Source organism: Gymnoscopelus braueri (assembly GCF_963280865.1).
Source record: "Gymnoscopelus braueri genome assembly, chromosome: 5".
Lineage (NCBI taxonomy): Eukaryota > Metazoa > Chordata > Actinopteri > Myctophiformes > Myctophidae > Gymnoscopelus > Gymnoscopelus braueri.
In genome coordinates this window covers 25245515-25265461 of record NC_137606.1, presented here as the reverse complement: position 1 = coordinate 25265461, position 19947 = coordinate 25245515, and the positions used below count along the sequence as shown (strand labels likewise).

The following is a 19947-nucleotide window of genomic DNA, read 5'->3' as shown; positions in this document are numbered from 1 at the left end:
TATTTATTTTTTAAGTGCCTACCCTGAACTATGGAACACAGGAAATTATGGTTTTGTTAAATTTGTCTTTGTCATACGTATGTTTTTTTTTTTAACGTTTTTCTGTAAAGTTGCTTGTAAATATGTGTTATGCTTGTTTCCTAATGTCGTTTAAACCAGTGGTTCTCAAATATTTTCATGTCAAGGACCCCCCCCAAATTAATATGTATTTGTCCGCTGCTTGTTTCTCTCGCACAATCTGGCAATACTGCTACTGTCCAGAGGCGTTAGTAATTAACCAGGGCTGATCCAATAATGGCAGCTTGTGTCGCCTGCCTCACAGAGCATGATGATGTACGACCTCATGCCCACAACGCTCAATGAACGAATCCCACTCACCACTGAACCCTCAACATGCCCAATTAGACTACACACGAAAAAAGGCTGAAAGTAAAGTAAAAATGTGGTGAATGGGGATCAGAGGTGTGTGCGTGTGTGTGTGCATGTGCGTGCGCGTGCGCGTGCGCGTGCCGTGTGCGTGTGCGTGTGTGTGTGTGTGTCTGTCTGCAGCAACCTTTCTGCACCCAGCCAAGTTGTCATCAGTTAAACTGAGAGGCACTGAGGCGTTAAGTGTCCATTATTGCACCCCTGATGTCAGTGAATGAATTACCTCTCTAAGGGGTGTGGGGGGGGGGGGGGGGTGGAGAGACAGGGCTGTACAGTAGGAATGTCTGAGCATGTGAGTGTGTTAATACATTAAGATATTGCACGTGCCTCTGTTGTAGTGCAAAGACGATTGGTGAAGTGCTCATGCACTGCATAGTGGAGGACGGGCAGGCGGAAACCTGAGTGGCCCTGCCATGTAGACGGAGAAGAGAGAAATTAGCTCAATGTGCTGCTTCCTGACCCCATAATGGGGAAATGCACTGACCTCATCAGGGAAGCCGTAATGAGAACGTCAGGAAAGAGCAGTCAGAGAGAGAGAGAGAGAGAGAGAGAGAGAGAGAGAGAGAGAGAGAGAGAGAGAGAGAGAGGGGGGGGGGTGTAAGGGGGGGCAGAGAGAGGGTCAGCAGCGGAAGTATAGACCTAATGGGAATTAAACAGAGATGGGGCAGAAGTGCTGATTCAAATGACACAAGGGAGAGCAGAGAAGATGGGGAGCCTCCCCATCTTCTCTGCTCTCCCTTGTGTCATTTGACACACGGGAGTCACTTGTGACACTGACACTTGTGACACTGACACTCACTTGTGTCAGTTTTATATGATTTATGTTCACCTCCCCAGGGGAGGTGAACATAAATCATATAAAACTAGAAAAAGTGCTCCTCGGAGCACAGGTCTCCGCCAGGTCAGGTAGGTTATTGTGGCCTCCTGGTGGCGCTATAATAGGCCAATGTGAAAAGGGTGGCATTTCTTCCTCGGCCTAGTGGGAATGTGCATGCATTCATGATTTGAGGCATTTTGTTCCAAAAATGTGTTTTGCTAAAGTAGACTTGCTGGTGGCGCTATAACAGGGCAATGTGAAAAGGGTGGCATTTCTTCCGCGGCCTAGTGGGAATGTGCGTGCAAATTTCCACGGAAATCGCATGCCGCGTTCATGATTTGAGACATTTTGTTCAAAACGGACCAATCCTGCAAACTTTGGAAGCCAACCTTAGCCAATCAGGATGGAATATGAAATATCGGACAGATGCGTCTTGATCACATGACTATAGAGATACTGTGTACCGATTTGCGTGATGTTGGGACAAAATCTGAAGGATTAATATGCAAAAATGTATTTGACATAAGTCGGCCTCCTGGTGGCGCTGTAAAAAGCAGATGTGAAAAATGCAGTGCAGATGTTTTTCCTTGGCCTCTAGGGAGTGTGCGTGCAAAGTTTCACGCAGATCGGTGCAGTTATAGTTAAAAATACAAATCGGCCTGTTATAGCGCCACCATGAGGCCGATTAGAAACATTTTAAGTGGCATTTCTTCCTCGGCCTAGTGGGAATGTGCATGTGAAATTTTATGGAAATGGCAAGCTGCGTTCATGATTTGAGGCAGTTTGTTCAAAACTAACCAATCCTGCAAACTTTGGAAGCCAACCTTAGCCAATGAGGATGGAATATGGGAAATTGAACAGATCCGGGTTGATCACATGACTATAGAGATACTGTGTACCGATTTGCATGACGTTTAGTTAAAAGCTGTAGGAGTAATGGGACAAAATGGGTTTTGCACACATCGGCCTCCTGGTGGCGCTATGACAGGCCTATGTGAAAAATGTGGGGCAGAGGTTCTGAATTGGCATCCAGGGAGTGGGTGTGCACAGTTTGGCAGCGACCGGGCCAACGGTGCCGGAGATTAGCTGCTAACACACAGACAGGACGGACACACGGACGGACGGACGGACACACACACGGACGGACGGACAGGGGGCAAAACATACTCTCTCGCCATGCCTTTCGGCCTGGCGGAGACAACAAAGCGAACAAACTGTGTGTTGGGGAGTGTCACATGATGTCAGCATGGGGGGGCGGGTCAGGGGGCTGTCGCAAGTCATGATGTGAGTTTAGGGATTACCATGCTTTACTTCTTACCCTTTATGGCAGAGCTTGTCATTTCACTGCAGATCATTCATGACCCCACGAAATCCACCGTCTCCTTCCCAGTACCTTCCCTCAGTCCCCTCCTCTGTCTGCTTTTGACGGTCACTTATCACAACTCAAACGCCCAATTTGCTGTGTGTGTGTGTGTGTGTGTGTGTGTGTGCGCGTGTGTGCATGTGTGTGTGTGTGTGCGTGCTCACGTGAGTGAGAGAGCAAGAAGGATGAGTGTGTGTTTTCCTTTGGTGATGAAGAGTGCGTTTGACCAGGTTGGCCTAATCACACCTCCACTGGGAAGGAGAGAGCTATCGATCCAGCCGGCTGTACTCAATCACAGTTTTACCCCAGTCGGTTGCAGCGGTGCCGCAAACAACAGTCCTGTGTATCTGTATTGGTGCATCTCTCTAATGGAGTGAAAAAATGTGATGCACTGGGCCGGAAGTACAGTGTCATCCCAAGATGAGATATCCTCCATGTGGAAAATAAACACTGGCAGGATAAAAACCGAAAACGATATCCATTTACAACCACGGTTCAACTCTGTGACGAACTTGGGATGCTGATGTTTTTAACCATTTAAACCCCACATATTTCATCATACATCAAATAGTGAAAATGGCAGGTCTACAAGCTCACAATGTGTCGCATTGAAACGTGTTGTGAGCTTGTTGTTCACCTATTTTTCATTGAATGCTCCTCCATTTCTGTTGTTTTGTAGTTGTTTTCACCAGATGTTCGTTTGTTGTTGCCGAATGTCCTCCTATTACGACATGCCGTGTCCATGCAGAACGGATACTGTATCATGGAAATGAACTGTTTGCAATTTATGTAATCTAGTAAGGAGAGCAAACCTCATTACAGTAGGCCTATAGGGACAGTACATTGACCAGTTAGATTAACACTCTGGGTTTTACTGTGTGGGAGAATATTTCCTATAAGAGAGCTCTATAGGGAACAAGATGTAAAGGAGAGTATTATGGGTCACCCAGAGGGCCACCAAGGGCACAGCTGTGCCCAGGAAAGAAGGGTTACCATTCAACTGGTGACAAGATGCCCACGGCATTACGTGAGGGCACACAAAGAAGAGGAACATAGGACGGAGAGGATCAGGCTGATATCCCTTAATGAAAGATAATTATTCAGTCATTTTGTCCTCACAGCCCTGTGTTGCTATTTGGAGAAGAATGAAACAGTGGATTTGGGGGGAGACTGGAGAGAGGATAAGAAGACTCTATACAGACAGAGACAAAGCCTATTAGAGAAAGATCCCACTGTGTGACTTGAGCACACAGGAAGAGAGGGAAGAATCTGTTGTAACAGCTGGCCTGCAGAGCCAGGCATGGACTGTGCAGGGACAGCTACACGCTGTACAATCTGGAGTGCTGATTGAAGTCTGAGTGTAAAAGTGTGCGTATATGGACCCGCAGGCCTTTTTAAATTAACACTCTGGATATTGTTATGCAGGAGGATGGAGGGGGGAAAGAGACGAGGAGATGATTTGAATTCAACTCAATTCCCTGATCGCCTTCCGTGTGTCGTCTCAACGCACCCCTCTTAACAAATAAAAAAAAACATCTGGAATGTACGGTACAATGGCATATTCAGACCCCAATCCTCAGAGTTAATTCAGTCTGTCTCGCAAGAAAATGATTTATTATTTACCCCGTGGGTCTGAAAATGGAATTAACACCCTTTTCACACAAATGGTGCATTTTTCTTTTACCCTCAAGTCACTATGAAAACACTATATGTTCCCTTGGTGTATTACCCACTTTCCCAATTAATCATGGAATAATTAAATCTAGATGTTCACTTTCTATTTCTTTACACCACTGACGCCTACAGAGGATCTCATATCACTCCTCCATTGTCAGCTGCATCACATATGATATGACAACGAGGAGCGCAGAGCCCTGGTGGAGAGCTCCATATAGGGTGGTGTGACAACAATCACATCCAGCTTTTCAATCCATATTAAAAAATAGCAGATCTACAAGCTCATCTACGAGCTTGTAGATCTGCTATTTTGGTAAAAAAAATTGTGAAAATGTGAGCAAATCTTTGAATATATAAAGCAAACATTTGTAACTCAAATCTTTGCTTCTGGGGGTCCCTGGAACAAAATATTTGACAAATGTTAGCTTTATAAAGTATTCAAAGATTTGCAAAGTTTCATGTTTTTCAAAAATAGCAGATCTACAAGCTCATAGCTATGAGTTTGTATATCTGAAAAATAGCAGATCTACAAGCTCATAGCTATGAGTTTGTATATCTGAAAAATAGCAGATCTACAAGCTCATACTGTAGCTATGAGTTTGTATATCTGCTATTTTTGAATAGCCAAAGAAATCTAAAATGACAGAGATGCTTTCCCGGATTGAATTGGTTAACATTTGAAAAACCAAGGAGCAGAGCACGAAGAGGCCCCCCAACTCTCATCACCAACCATCTGAGGGGAGGTGGTGGAGATACAAATTCCTGGGAGTAGCCTACACATGATGTTGCCGCGATGACACCTGAATTTCAATAAAGGCTTATCTTATCTTATCTTATCTTTCTTCTGCTGTAGCAGCCGCACACACCGTATAATTTACCTCTAAGGCGACCGATATCACTGCTATATTCAATGACACGTCTTCTGAAACTTCCATATAAATCCACACACTGGACTTACCAGCATAAATCTCTCTCTGTGTGTGTGTGTGTGTGTGTGTGTGTGTGTGTGTGTGTGTGTGTGTGTGTGTGTGTGTGTGTGTGTGTGTGTGTGTGTGTGTGTGTGTGTGTGTGTGCGCGCGTGTGCACGCGCACGTGCACGCGCACATGTGTGTGTGTGTGTTTGTAAATCACCTCACCCTTAGTTTAATGAAAAACTCTTCCAATTTCCTGCTATCCATGACACTTGTGTTAAGCTCATAAAAATGACTGTTCAATGTTGCTATCAGCAAGCTATCTGCACGGTGGCAGTGTGTGTAGCCATCACTGGGGGTGTAATCAGTGTGTCGCGGTAACAGTGTGATTTAAGGATTGTAAGAGCGGCATTCTGCTGATGCAGGCTCGTTGATAAATGGGTAACTCTCTTCTTTCTAAATTTCACTTGGTTTGTCCTATGTGCTGTATTATCTCAATGGTTTTGTCAACACCCGATTTCTCCTAAACCCGTCAACTGCTTGGAGGGTTGGGGATCATGGGATTTACGTAGAACTAAAGAAGCGCATTATTACCACCATAACCAATCTGGTTTCAATGTCTTGAAAATCTGTTTTGAGACACTAAAACAATAACAGCATGTTGATGTACATTACAACATCAGAAATTATTAAACTAGATATTCCACAATAATGAGTAGCCTACTGTACTTGTTCTTTATTCTTTCTTTTCTTAAAACCCATTTAGACCTGGAGCTCCTATTTGTTGTCATACCTTTCAATCCGGGAACTTTTTTGTGCAACATTAGCTGTTGCACATTTTGCACTTTTATTTTTTTTAAAGAAATTGAATTAAAATCTGATTTTTTTTTAGAAAACTTAGGTCAGGATTTAGAAGGCGTTTTTAGGATCGGCCTCAGGTCTAAATGGATTAATTTTAAGTCTAGCTGCTGCATTTAAAGGGGAATTTTTGCCCCACGGTTCTCTTACCTTTTCTATGATGTTATGATATTCTAGGATGAATGGTACATTCGAAAAATGTCATAACTCCATCCCGGGTCTGCCACAGCTAAAAACACGCGCCTACGGGCCTTGCGCTAGATAGCGTATATTAATAGCTTTTTATGCAACTTGTTTGTCTTGAATGCGCCCCACCGGAAGTCTCGCTAGACGAGATTGAAATCTCGAAATTGAAATCTAAAATACGCTATCTAGCACAAGGCCCATAGGCGCGCGTTTTTAGCTGTGGGAGTTATGACATTTTTCTACTGTACCATTCATCCTAGGATATCATAACATCCTAGAAAAGGTAAGAAAACAGTGGGGCACAATTCCCCTTTAACCCATTAAGACCTGAGGCCGCTTCTAAACATTTTCAAAATCCTAAAAAAAAATCGGGAAAAAATATTTGAAAAAATGTTTTCACGATTTTTCAAAAATAGCAGATCTACAAGCTCATAGCGCGGCACTCGGTGCCGCGCTATGAGCTTGTAGATCTGCTATTTTTGAATAGCCAAAGAAATCTAAAGTGACAGAGATGCGTTCCAGGTCTTAATCTGCTGTAATTTCTCAATTTACTTTTCGATAAGATCAGCATTAAAGTAGACTAATCTCCTTGTAATGAAGGCATGGATTACTCTCCCAGCATCCCACTCCATTAAGAATAAATTAGTTTAGATGTCCTTGGATGGAAGAAAGCTGCCATGGTATTCTGAATAAATTGCTTAGAGGTTGCATGTACAGTATATTGCGGAAGTGCATTGACGTGAAGTGCATTGGGCATCACGTCACATTAAAAGGCAAGTCCAGGATTAATGATGACATTATGGTTGATCATATAGTATGATGCTGCACTCAATTCTAATAGAATAAGACTCTGTGGAGACGTTAGTAGACTCCACCGAGTCTGAAGTCTGTGCTGTGACTAGATCTAAAGCCTTAGTAGAACTTATCAAAATGATTTCTTCAAGGACATTTTCTGATTGAAAACCACTGAATAAGAATGTTGTGACCGGGTAGCTCAGCCGGTAGAGCTCTCGCCTTTGGACCGCAAGGTCATTGGTTTGATCCCGCGCATCTCCAACTCAGCATACGAGTAGCACGGCTTGGGTGTGGAAAGTTGTGTGGTAAGTACTGGGAGCTGATGGTAAGTCTGGTGCTCCACCACAGCAATCCATCTCCCATGGGTCTAGCTGCACATTGCAATGGGGACAAGCTCCTGTGTTATCGGTTGATACCGACAATAACCCTCTCCCGACCTACTTTAACAGTCAGTCAGTTGACTTTTTGAAATTAGGGATAGGATAAGGTAATTGATTGATTTTGGTTGGTTGATTTTAACACCGTTGAGCAAGCTCGCTCTCTCTGCCAGCAGTGTGTATGGGTGTATGCATGGTTGTAGCCCTGAGCCCAGGTAAAGCACACATTCAAATAGAGAAGTACCGTCTGAATACCAGCACACACTCAAATAGAGTAGAGTAGTCTTTATCAGGGACATGCAAATGCTCCGGTGCTTCACTTTTTCTCTGAGCACATTTTGGGAAGAGTGAAATCTAATGATCTGTCAATTCGCCTGCATGATAATATTCATTTATTTTGCCAACCCAGTGGAAGAGTAAAGTTTGTGCCAAACTTTCACCGTGAGCATTTTCTGTATCACCTTAGGACACAGAAATGGGCAAATGGTCTGGCCGACCAGACCATTACTTCTACTGTAAAGGTAGATAAGTTCTGTATCCGCCCCTTAGTTTGTGTATAAAAGGGGAGGAGGATTAGACGCATAGGAGATATGGACAAGGAGACAATAGGGCATAAAGGTACTCAGAGTTGTGTATTCTATAAAATTGGCTAATGGAAGGGCGGGCCGGCCGGCCGGTCGACCTCTGGCGCCATTCTGACTCAGCCATAAACAAACACCGCCACGTCAATATGACAACATAAACAATATGCCCATATATGGGCATATACTGATGACATCAGGAATCTCCATATATGGGTATAAAAGGGACAAGGACTGACAGATACAGATATCTCCATATATGGGCAGTTTGGGCACAAAAAACACACAGACAGATGGGTACAACAGGTAGTCTGACAAAGCTCCCGGCACTATGACTTAGACATTGGTCAGATCGGCAGTGCACCCAGGTGTGAGGGCCGCGTAGCGGCTCGAACTTCTAGTTCTTAAATAAATGCCTACAGAACAGTAGCACTGACTGCACTACGTTTTTCTTGGATGGCAGTTTTCTTGGTTTTACCAAAGAAAACAGTGGATTACTGGCTAATAACAGCAGTAGTAAGCATTCTCTAGTCTACATGGTCAGCCACCTGGTCATGTACTGTAGTGTAGGCCTAATGCTGCTTTTTTAGCCTGAACTCCTCTGTTTTCTTGGCAAACCCAGACTGAAATTTACCTTTACCTACTGTCGGAGAAGATAAAGAACAGTGAGCAGTTTATCATAAACGTCAGACTCCTTTCAGGCATAATACAGATAGTCTATCTGAAGCTGGCTCTGACTTCTCAGTCACCATTCCTAGAACTGCCTCAGAACTCCCATGGTGCAATGCTGCCGTCCCGCCTGTTTCTTGGCCTCCAACGATAAGAAGGGATGGATTGTTTCATACTTGGCACACTCCTCTCAACCAGATGTAAACTCTGATTGTTTCCTCTTCTTCCATATTATCCTCTGAGTTCTCCTTTTGTACTTTCTCTCGTCGGTCAGGCTGTCCCCGCTTCATCCCCCCCTCTCTTTCTTTTTCTCTTTCTTACTTTCTTTCATGTTCATTTTTCCATTTAACCTTTGGTCTCTTCCATTGTCAATAATGATGATTCATGATTATAAATCTTTCTTCTCTGCTCCTCAAACTGCCCTTTACGGCTCCTTCCTGTCTGTGATCGAATAAGAATCTCTTTCTTTGTGTAGACCATGCACCTATTGATTACTTTCTTTTCTTTTTTTGGGAAAAAGGAACACCCTCATGCAATGATTGAAATCCTCTCCATGTCTATCATTGCCAACACATTTTTGTTTTAATTGACAAATATACAGTATTTCCATTCCGCTGTTGATGTGGTGTGTGTGTGTGTGTGTGTGTGTGTGCTCGTCCGTCCATCCGTCTGCGAACAGCAGCTAATCTCCGGCACCGTTCGACCAATAGGCATGAAACTGTGCACACACACTCCCTGGAGGCCAGAGAAGAACCAATTGCAAAACACATTCTTTGTATTACTCCTAAAGATTTTGGCCAAACATCATGCAAATCGGTACACATTATCTCTATAGTCATGTGATTAAGACGGATCTGTCCGATTTGTCATATCCCATCCTGATAAGATTGGCATCTAAAGTTTGCAGGAGTGGCTCGTTTTGGGGAAAAAAAGCCTGAAATCATGAATGCGGCGTTTGATTGGCATGAAACATTGCACACACATTCCACTATAGGCCAACGAAGAAATGCCCTACATGTTTCAAATTGGCCTCATATGGTGGTGCTAAACAGGACGATTCACGTTTTGACTGTAGGTAGGTAGGTAAAAATAATTATTTTTCTCACAGATTTCTCGGACCATTACAGAACTCTCCAAATAACCAAATAATATGTTTTCCGTCATGTTGCGTTTTCTTTGCATAACACAGTTTTTGCTGCTACTAATACCGATTTTGTCCAAACCTCAACCAAATTGGTACACATTATCTCTGTAGTCATGTGATCAAGATGTATCTGTCAGATTTTTTTAATTCCATTTTGTTTGACTGCGATTGGCTTTCAAAGTTTGCCGGAGGGGGCACGTTTGCACAAAATGCCACATGCTGTGAAAGTTTGCACGCACACTTGATGAAGATATGCCACCATACCCTTTTCAAATCAGCCTCATGGCTGCAATATAACAGGCTTATTTATGTTTTATTCATAACTCCTGAATTGTAGCTCATACTATCAAAATCAAATAATGACTGGATTCCAAACATTGCTGGCCCACAATAACCTACCTGGCCTGGCGGAGACCTGTGCTCCGAGGAGCAGTTTTTCAGGTTTACCCTGTATAGACTAGGTCAGTTTTCCAAAAATCTTAACCCCGAAGGCAAATTGTGTTAATTTATGACACACATGTTTTTTAGGGGTATTAAGGTGTGCTGAATCCAAATCTGCTGTGTGTCAAGCTAAAAAATAGCTGCTAAGCCCTCAAAATGGACCATTTAAAGATGGCGGCCACCACTATTCTGAAACATAATAAAACACTATATGTTTGATTAAACAAGGTAGAAAATAGACTGAAATGTGCTTTTTTATGTTTACATATATGGGGAATACAATGACATATTCTGATATAAGATCAATTGTGAAGGAACCACTTTTATATAATTTATATTGTGAAAATTGGCCTCTTTGGTAATGAATAATGTTTTTTTATTTTCCTTTTTTTGGGTTGTTAATGAATAATTGCTTTAAGATGTATAATTGCCTTAATTTGTGTTTCTGACTTGTATTTGCAGGCAGCAGACACATGGACTTATTCCCAGTCATCCTCAGTGTTCTGGCAGGTGTTGCCAAGTTTCTTAGAATTACACGCTTCAATGCACTCCATACGTACTTTCCTGCAGCCACAGCGTTGGCTGAGACATCCCTTTGTGCAACTGCATGACGTGATCTCCCGGCATGCTTTTGGCATAGGTGGCAGAGAAAGCAGCCGTGGCACCAACTGACCATTCAGGTGCATCCATCCCATTTCGGTCACTGGAGCAAGTGAGCTTGGTTCCAGACAAGAGCTTGATAGGGGGAACGCATGATGTGAAACTTTGCTGCATCTGAGGTTGGTGGCAGAGTCTCTTGTGCACGACCTATACAAAACAACTTGACTCTTGCTTCATTGCATGTATCAACTTCAGGCACACCGTATATCTTACAGATGAATTTCTCTGTTGACCTCACTATGTCTTCTGTGAGAGGGCCTTTTCCAAGCCCAATGAGATCTGTGTGATGTTGCTGGAACACCTGCCAGGCTGTTTTCTTACTGTGGCCACTGAACTGAGACACGCTGTCACAGCCAGTGACAGCATGGAAGGCAAGTAGTGTGTCAACTTGATCAGCAGAAAGCAACATGCAAATTTCATGTACTGGAAGAGAGACTTCAAGATCTGGATCCGATGACTTGACAGTGGTCACTTCGGCAAATCCCCCTGATACAATGATGGTTAGATTATCTGGGCTGTGTTTAATCAGATGGTTTGAAAGCAATAGAGCAAGGTCTGCTTTATTTTCCTCAAGTGCCATGAAGCTAGACCAGTCTGGTGGAAGAGGAACGGACTCGTTCTCTATTTTACGATGTATTGGTCGGTGGCGCTGCTTGCGTTTAATCCTTGTGCCTGCTTTGATCGTTAGCTCTTGATACCTGTCAAAGACTACATCAATCCTCTGGCAGTTTTCTCCCATTTTAAAAACAGCTCCAGCAAACATGTTGGCATATTCACCAAATGTTCTAATGCCAGGTTGCTTTCCTAGTGCCATCACAAGTGCTTGGCCATCAATGAGCAGGCAGCTGGAATCATCAGGTGTAACTTTTTTACTTTGGTTTGGACTTGTTCTGTCAGTATGTTTACTAGCACAGATTTGTTTGTGGAATGTAGACTACCATTAGTTGTCGCCAAAGATAGTGGGATGGTCATGAGTTCATGTGTAAGGATGTTTTCAAGGTTTACCTGGCGCCCTGCTCTGTAAACTGTAATGAGCCTTTGTAGAATGTTCCTATCCACTTTGATAGTGTTTTGCTTGCCTTTGGAAAGTTGCTCAACTTCATATAAAGAGGCAAATGTCTTGGCCTTATTCTTTCGAATAGGTGATTTCAGAGCCAGGTGCTGGTCACTATCTGGAGGCTCACATAGACGTTTCTCGACAAAGACTTTCATTTGTGCTTGTCCAAGTTCTTCTGCATTAAGCAGAGATTCCTGAATCTCAGATGTGACTACATCCTTGTTGATCATGTTTTTCAATGTGTCTCCACCATCTTGAAACACACCATGCTGTTTCAATGACACAACTATTCTTCATCAGAGTCGTCTTTCTCCATTCTTTTTTTTTGTGTACTCATCATCTTCATTGCCTGATGTCATTCCTAGCAAAGCTGTTGTCTGAGAAACTATGTCTGTCCTCAGATTATATGACAATGTCCATCTACTCAGTGCAGACGCTATTCTGGTATTCTTGTGTGTGTGTGTGTGTGTGTGTGTGTGTGTGTGTGTGTGTGTGTGTGTGTGTGTGTGTGTGTGTGTGTGTGTGTGTGTGTGTGTGTGTGTGTTGTGTGTGTACAATTGTATTGTGAACAGGATAAAGTTGGTTGGAACAATATTCACCAATAAATGACAATTTTCACAATATATATGAGTTTTAAGCAGTTTCCTCACACTTGATTTCAAATCAAAATATTTAATTGGATTCCCCATATATGAAAACCTATATATATATATATTTTTTAATCTAGTTTCTACCTTGTTTAGTCAAAAATATGCTTTGTAATATATTACAGCATAGTGGCGGCCGCCATCTTTAAATGGTCCATTTTGAGGGCTTAGCGGCCATTTTTTAGCTTGACACACAGCAGATTTGGAATCAGCACACCTTAATACCCCTAAAAAACATGTGTGTCATAAATTAACACGATTTGCCTTCAGCACTTTAAATAAGCACATTTTCTGAAATCCTGCCTAGTCTAGTAACAGTTTTGTGAAACCATTACATAGCCTATAGGCTACGGTTCCTGCATAATACTAGCATCATGTCCAGGGGGTGTATGTTTACATCATGGCTGGGGGATACTTGTACATTAAGCACACAGAGATAGGCTCCTCCTGCCCTATGGGCAATGTACATGGCTCGGGATCCGTTGGTTCCCAAGGCTATTTACCATTATATACTGTGCCTCTCCCGTGGCATGAAGAGATAGTTAAACTTCAATATAACAATCAAAATATTTTGGTAACTGTACAGTACGTGTTTATTCAACATTTAACTTTCAATTTTTCATTGTCTTGAAATGTGTACACATTTGTGTGTGTGTGTGTGTGTGTGTGTGTGTGTGTGTGTGTGTGTGTGTGTGTGTGTGTGTGTGTGTGTGTGTGTGTGTGTGTGTGTGTGTGTGTGTGTGTGTGTGTGTGTGTGTGTGTGTGTGTGTGTGTGTGTGTGTGTGTGTGTGTGTGTGTGTTCATACATGTATAAACATGTGTAGGTACCTGTTGCATCATGCTCCTGTTGTCGTCAAGTAGTTCTACCTCTCTCTCTCTCTCTCTCTCTCTCTCTCTCTCTCTAGCTAATATATGGATGCCAAATGGGCAGTATCACTACTCAACATGTTTAGACATGTGAGTATATACAACATAGATATTGCACTATGATCATTTAAGCCTAGGCTAGCACTCATACAAAGTAGTGCACTAAAGGAAACAAGACCTTTCCTCTATATACAAAACTTTCATTATTTTTCACCACTCCAAAATCCCTCCAACCTCCCTCGCTCTTCCCTAAGAATGCTCAGCAATTTTACGGTGGCTTGGTAGTCTAATGAGAAAAGTTTGACAAAGTCGTTTTCTCCGCTCTTTTCTCCCTTTCTCCTCTCTCCATTTTCTCAACCATCTTTCATCACCCTGATCCATTCCATTAAGTGTGTACTGAATCAAATACATTCCAATTACGGTTCACAGACGGGATGATCATATTAATGCTATAAATGTGGCATACATTCGGAATGCACCGTTCATCCACTCATTATTCATTCATTATCCACTATCGCACAAAAGGGAAAATCTCACTTAAACACATCAACACGCACGCACACACGCACACTTACATTTGCATTCCTCTTAGCACTTCAAAAGGTATATATATTGAGGGGCCGTGGAAGTCATCCAGGAAATATTGGATTAAAATCTTATTTAGCTCTAACGGGATGCTGGTGGAGTATAGATCGATGCAGGGCTCTCCTGGAAACAGTTACCGTGGGGACAGGGGGAAGGATGATAATGTACATCCTGGATGCTTCTGCATGTTTGCGAGTCAGCATTAGCCCCACAATATGCCTACACAAAGAGCTTTACGCTAATGTGCGCCATTAGGCCCAGTCTCTTACCCCACTCCAAAACATCAGTCTATCCATCTTTCCAGAACACTGAAATAACAAATTACTGGATGATAAAGAACCCTCACCATTAGACCATTCTGTACGCCTCTCTGGTCTCCATCCATCTGTTTACCTCATGCTGTTACACCTTTAGCATACTCAGTGAAATCCTCTGTGTTAATTTAATCACGACACAACGCATTGTGAGCTTGTAGATCAGCTATGTTCGGCGAAGTGATTTGAAGTAGAGTGGGAAAAGAGTAGGGGCTAAGTACAGAGCCCTGGGGATACTGGGTTTAAGTAGTTCACTCCGAAGAGTGTGGTGTACACTAGTTGCTTGTTCAATAGCAAGACTTCTTTGGAGAGGTCTTGTCGACCTATAAAATGTAAATTAAGTCACAGTCAAAAGGTGTGTGGAACTGTGATCCGATGCTTCATGCCATTTGAAACCACACAATGATTTATGAGGCCAAGGGTTTGGCCTCATAAATGCTGAAGATTCCCTATAGGAAGGAACTTTGTTTTGGCAGCATTAACCACTTTGATCAAGAAGTTCTTGACAAGTGTTCACACATGCACATTGTTTATATCCGTGCGTGCGTGCGTGCGTGCGTGCGTGCGTGCGTGCGTGCGTGCGTGCGTGCGTGCGTGCGTGCGTGCGTGCGTGCGTGCGTGCGTGCGTGCGTGCGTGCGTGCGTGCGTGCGTGCGTGCGTGTGTGTGTGTGTGTGAGTGTGTGTGCGACTGTGCACGTGCGTGTGTGTGTGTGTGTGTGTGTGTGCGCGCGTGCGTGGTCACTGGTCGCGTGATGATCTGACAATGTCTAATTGCTGACTAAATGATATACACAATGCGGTCTCTTTCATGTTTATAGAGAAGAGGAACAGGGAATAAACAAGAGAAATACTAATCCAGCCTTCAATGGAAGGAGGATCAGTGAGTCTTTGATGAAAGGAGAACCCCAACTGTTGGGGAGTAAAATCAACAGGTATCAACTTTAGAATGATGATACACTGTCTGTAGTGGGCCTTTACAAAAGTATTCATTCTATCAAATAGTGGGTCATTGCAAAAACATAAACGTGTACCGTAGGACATGGCAGGGCTAACTGTGGACAGGAGGCTAGACTGCTGTGGTATTTATTTACACAGAGCAAGTCACTGACCTTCTCTCTGCTTGACAGAAAGCTTCAGTGACATTCAACTGCATTGATCAGATTATAGAAAAGTCAGTTACCCAATGTGTGCCAGCAAAGTCAAATCCTCAGTGTTCATTTCACTCTGAGCATGTAAAAATGAGCCCACGGGTAAGAAAGATAGGAGGCATTAAAAAAAATAGAAACTTTTAATTAGAGTATGTTATTTTGAGTGGTCAGAGGCTTGGCCTGTTAATAACAATTGTAATCAGAGGACATGAGAGCCCCAGGGAGCCCCTGACCTTTGTGTGTGTGTGTGTGTGTGTGTGTGTGTGTGTGTGTGTGTGTGTGTGTGTGTGTGTGTGTGTGTGTGTGTGTGTGTGTGTGTGTGTGTGTGTGTGTGTGTGTGTGTGTGTGTGTGTGTGTGTGTGTGTGTGTGTGTGTGTGTGTGTGTGTGTGTGTGTGTGTGTGTGTGTGTGTGTGTCTGTGTGTGTGTGTGTGTGTGTGTGTGCGCGTCGTTTGGGGGGGGGGGTTCAGGTTGTTTCAGATGTAATCTCAGCTATTTTCAGAAGCAGTGGTGTAAGATGTACTCACATGTTGTACTTAAGTAAAAGTATCAATACCACATTGTGGAAAGAATCTGTTACAGTTAAAGTTAAAGTTCGGTGCTCAAAATTTGAGTAAAAGTGCAAAAGTATTGGCATCAAAATGTATTTAAGTTTTTTTTCAAAGTTTTCAAAATTTGTCGAAAGCTATTTTTGAAGAGCCGAAGATATAATATAGGGCTTAAGTGATTAATGCATGTTTTGAAATAAGAATCAAAAGTAACTTGTAATTAAAGCTGTCAAATGATTGTAGTGGAGGAAAAAAAACACAATATTTTGCAGTAAGATGCAGTGGAGTAGAAGTATAAAGTATCAAAAATGGAAATATTTAAGAAAAGTAAAAGCACCGAAAAAATGTACTTAAGTACAGTACTTGAGTAAATGTACCTAGTTACTTTCAACAACCCCCTGATTTAGTTCTAATGTGCACCGTCAGACCAGTTGTGCTTCAGAACATTGTTTATTGTTTATTAAGGATCCCTATTAATCTACACCGTAGTGGAGACTATTTTTCCTGGGGTCCAGGCAAAAAAGAACAATACAAATCATAAAATGCAGTACAGCATGGTCAATGTTAGTGAAATAAACACAACATTTGAGAACACAGTTTACATTAAAAGTATAATAAGAATATTTAAAAAAACAGGTTTGTCTGTCTGAAAATACCAACCAAACCACATCTTCTAGTGGTGTATTTGAAACAGTTATTATTCAGGGAATATCCATTGAGTACTAATGTCTTATAAGGCACAAAAAACAACAACATTTATTTATATGACTGGGAGCAACAGTACAACCAGTCATCTGCAAGAAAATGTACTTTGATTCATTGTAAGACTGTGTGTAGAATTATCCAGGGATTCCGAGCGCGTGAAGTTTTATGATGATGATGACTATTGTACTTTTGTAGAGGTAAACACCTGCATATGTAGAATAATCCATTATTATGATGTAACGGTGGCATTTGTATTGACATGTTACTTGCACATGTGGCCTTCTAGTACAATGTATATTATTTACTATCTTATTTTCAGATGGATATTTAGTCATAAGAGGTACACATATATTCAGATACTAAAGGCCACAACTCTGACCTGTGGTGTTGGGGTCCACAGCGGGGGACTTGCATGTGTCACATGAGAGTCACATGAGAGTGTTGATTGATTAGGTCAGATGAGGAGAACAGTGCTAAAGCCAGTGTTTCCACATTTAAGACAATACACAAGTCACATGATTAATCAACAGAAGGTTACACCCACATGGGTAGACCAAACCCATATATTAGAGAGAATGCCTCACTAAAAGGACAAAGTGTTCTACACATGCATCAGTGTTACTAGTTACCAGCTGCGTTCGTCATTTTCCATTGCGAGCTCCGAGAGACTGACGGTAAGATATAAGAGTGTGTTTATAAATGTATATATGTCTGATATGTTTTATAGTTGTGTGTGTTTATTTCATGTCAGTAATTTGTTGTTGTGTTGTTGTTTGTGTTTTCTTTTCTAGGTTTATAACCTACTGGCCTAAAAGTGTTAGTGTGTGTTTATTGCATGTTAGAATAATAAAACCATCAAAGACACAGGTCTGAGTTGTGTCCGCTAACGCGGTTGCTCAAATACCCTTAACATCTATAGAATAATTGGTAGATGTACAATTGATACTCATAATGTTATCGTTATTTTGTCTTCTAGTATTCCTCTTCTAGTATTCCTCCAACAGCCTCGGGGTACATTCCAGATCAGGGAGCGGCAGAGAGCGGAAGACAAAATGGCTTCCCGTTTCACTGTTCAGGAAGCGGAGCTGACCTGTTCCGTGTGTCATGACATCTTTAAACATCCCGTTGTGCTGTCCTGTGGCCACAGCTTCTGCAAAGACTGTCTGCAGGAATGGTGGACGGAAAGACGAACAGAAGAATGTCCTGTCTGTCAGATAAGATCATCCAAGGACCATCCTGTTACAAACTTTGTGCTGAAGAACCTGGGTGAGAACCTCTTGGAGGAGAAAGGCCGGAGCTCCTTGTGGGTGAGCTCTGAGGTATTCTGCACCGCACACAGTGAGAAGCTCAAGTTCTTCTGTCTGGACCACCAACAGCTGGTGTGTGTCGTGTGTCGCGATTCAGAGAAACACGCCAGACACAAGTTCTTACCCCTGGACGAAGCATCTGGACTTTGGAAACAGAAGGTCCGGGAATCACTGAAGGCTTTAAAGAAAAAACTGAAGGTCTTTAATAAATTTAAAACAGATGACAACGAAACAGAAAATCACATCAAGGTTCAGGCCAGGAACACAGAGACGCAGATTAAGGAACAGTTTCAGAATCTTCGTCGGTTCCTACAGGAGGAAGAGGAGGCCAAGATCGCCGCTCTGCGGGAGGAAGAGGCTCAGAAATGTCAGGAGATGAAGGAGAGGAATGAGGGTCTGAGCAGAGAAATGGAAACCCTCTCCGATGCAATCCAAGCCGCTGAGGACGAGCAGAGAGTCGACGACCACGTCTCATTCCTGCAGAACTACAAGACCACGATGGAGGGAGTCCAGCTCACCCTGCAGGACCCACCGCCGGTCTCAGGAGCACTGATAGACGAGGCCAAACACCTGAAGAACCTGACCTTCAGAGTCTGGGACAAGATGAAGGACATTGTCTCCTACACTCCTGTGATCCTGGACCCCAACACTGCTCATCCTGAACTGGTGCTGTCTGGTGATCTGACCAGTGTGAGATGTGTAGAGGAGAAGCAGCCGCTTCCTGACAACCCAGAGAGGTTTGGCTGCTGGAGCCAAGTCCTGGGTTCTGAGGGCTTTAACTCAGGGTCTCACAGCTGGGATGTTGAGGTTGGAGACAATAAATACTGGGAAATAGGTGTGTGTGTGGAGTCTTACCAGTGGAAGGGAAACACAGGGAGTGGATACTGGTGTATACGCTTCTGTGAAAACATAGGTGAATACATATATGCAGTCTCCTCATCGGGGTCTTATGTTACGAGGACTGATCTCTCAGTGAATCAGAAACCCCGGAGGATCACAGTCCAGCTGGACTGGGACAGAGGACAGCTGTCCTTCTCTGATCCTGATTCTTCTAACACAAACCTACACACCTTCACACACACTTTCACTGACACACTGTTTCCATTTATTTTTAATGGTGATTCTAGTGGTCAGCCTCTGAAGATGTTACCAGGGAAGATCTGTGTCAAAAGGTCTTTAACGTGTTGTGTCCAATAAAAGACCTACAGAATATATTGATCTGGTATTGATTAAGGGCTAATATTTTATGGCAGGTCATTGATTATTATTTGTATTTTGTTGCAGTGATTATTTAATTCATGTATCATTCAGTTTAGAATGACTTTGGTATTACAGACAGACAGACAGACAGACAGACAGACAGACAGACAGACAGACAGACAGACAGACAGACAGACAGACAGATAGATCATGATTTATAAACACAGCTATGGTGGACAGAGTTGAACAGATAAAATGGTTCCTGATAACATACTTTTATTTTGTAGTGTATAACTATAAACAATCAGTTTGTAATTATATTGGTATAATGGTGACATGTTTGATATGATTATTACTGATAACATGTTTTATGGAACCTCACCTTTCAGGAGGCCAAAAGAGGAGGTAGTACCATTTTCCCGTTAGACAGACGACCCCCCCCCCCCACCCCCGTTCTTGTACATATAGGTTTTTTTCCCTCTTTTTTATTTTTTGTTGTACATAGTGTTATCTTTTTCTGTTTTTTTTGTATTGATATTCAAACTGTGGTGCCACTATATATGTCTATGAATTGAATACCAAGGCCCTCATTGGAAACAAGACCGCAAGGACTTTCATGAACGGACCTGTTAGACAAAGTATTTTAAATGTAACTGTGCTGTTTTA

The 19947-nt window shown here is 42.6% G+C and overlaps 1 protein-coding gene across 1 annotated transcript; it reads left to right on the top strand.

The window, feature by feature from the left end:
- Positions 1-17826: 17826 nt before the first annotated feature.
- On the top strand, positions 17827-19278 carry LOC308085159 (zinc-binding protein A33-like; the record flags this gene model as incomplete). Its single annotated transcript, XM_080428242.1, has 1 exon — positions 17827-19278. One exon carries the CDS (start codon positions 17827-17829, stop codon positions 19276-19278), a length of 1452 nt encoding a protein of 483 aa, XP_080284368.1.
- Between the last annotated feature and the right edge of the window lie 669 nt (positions 19279-19947).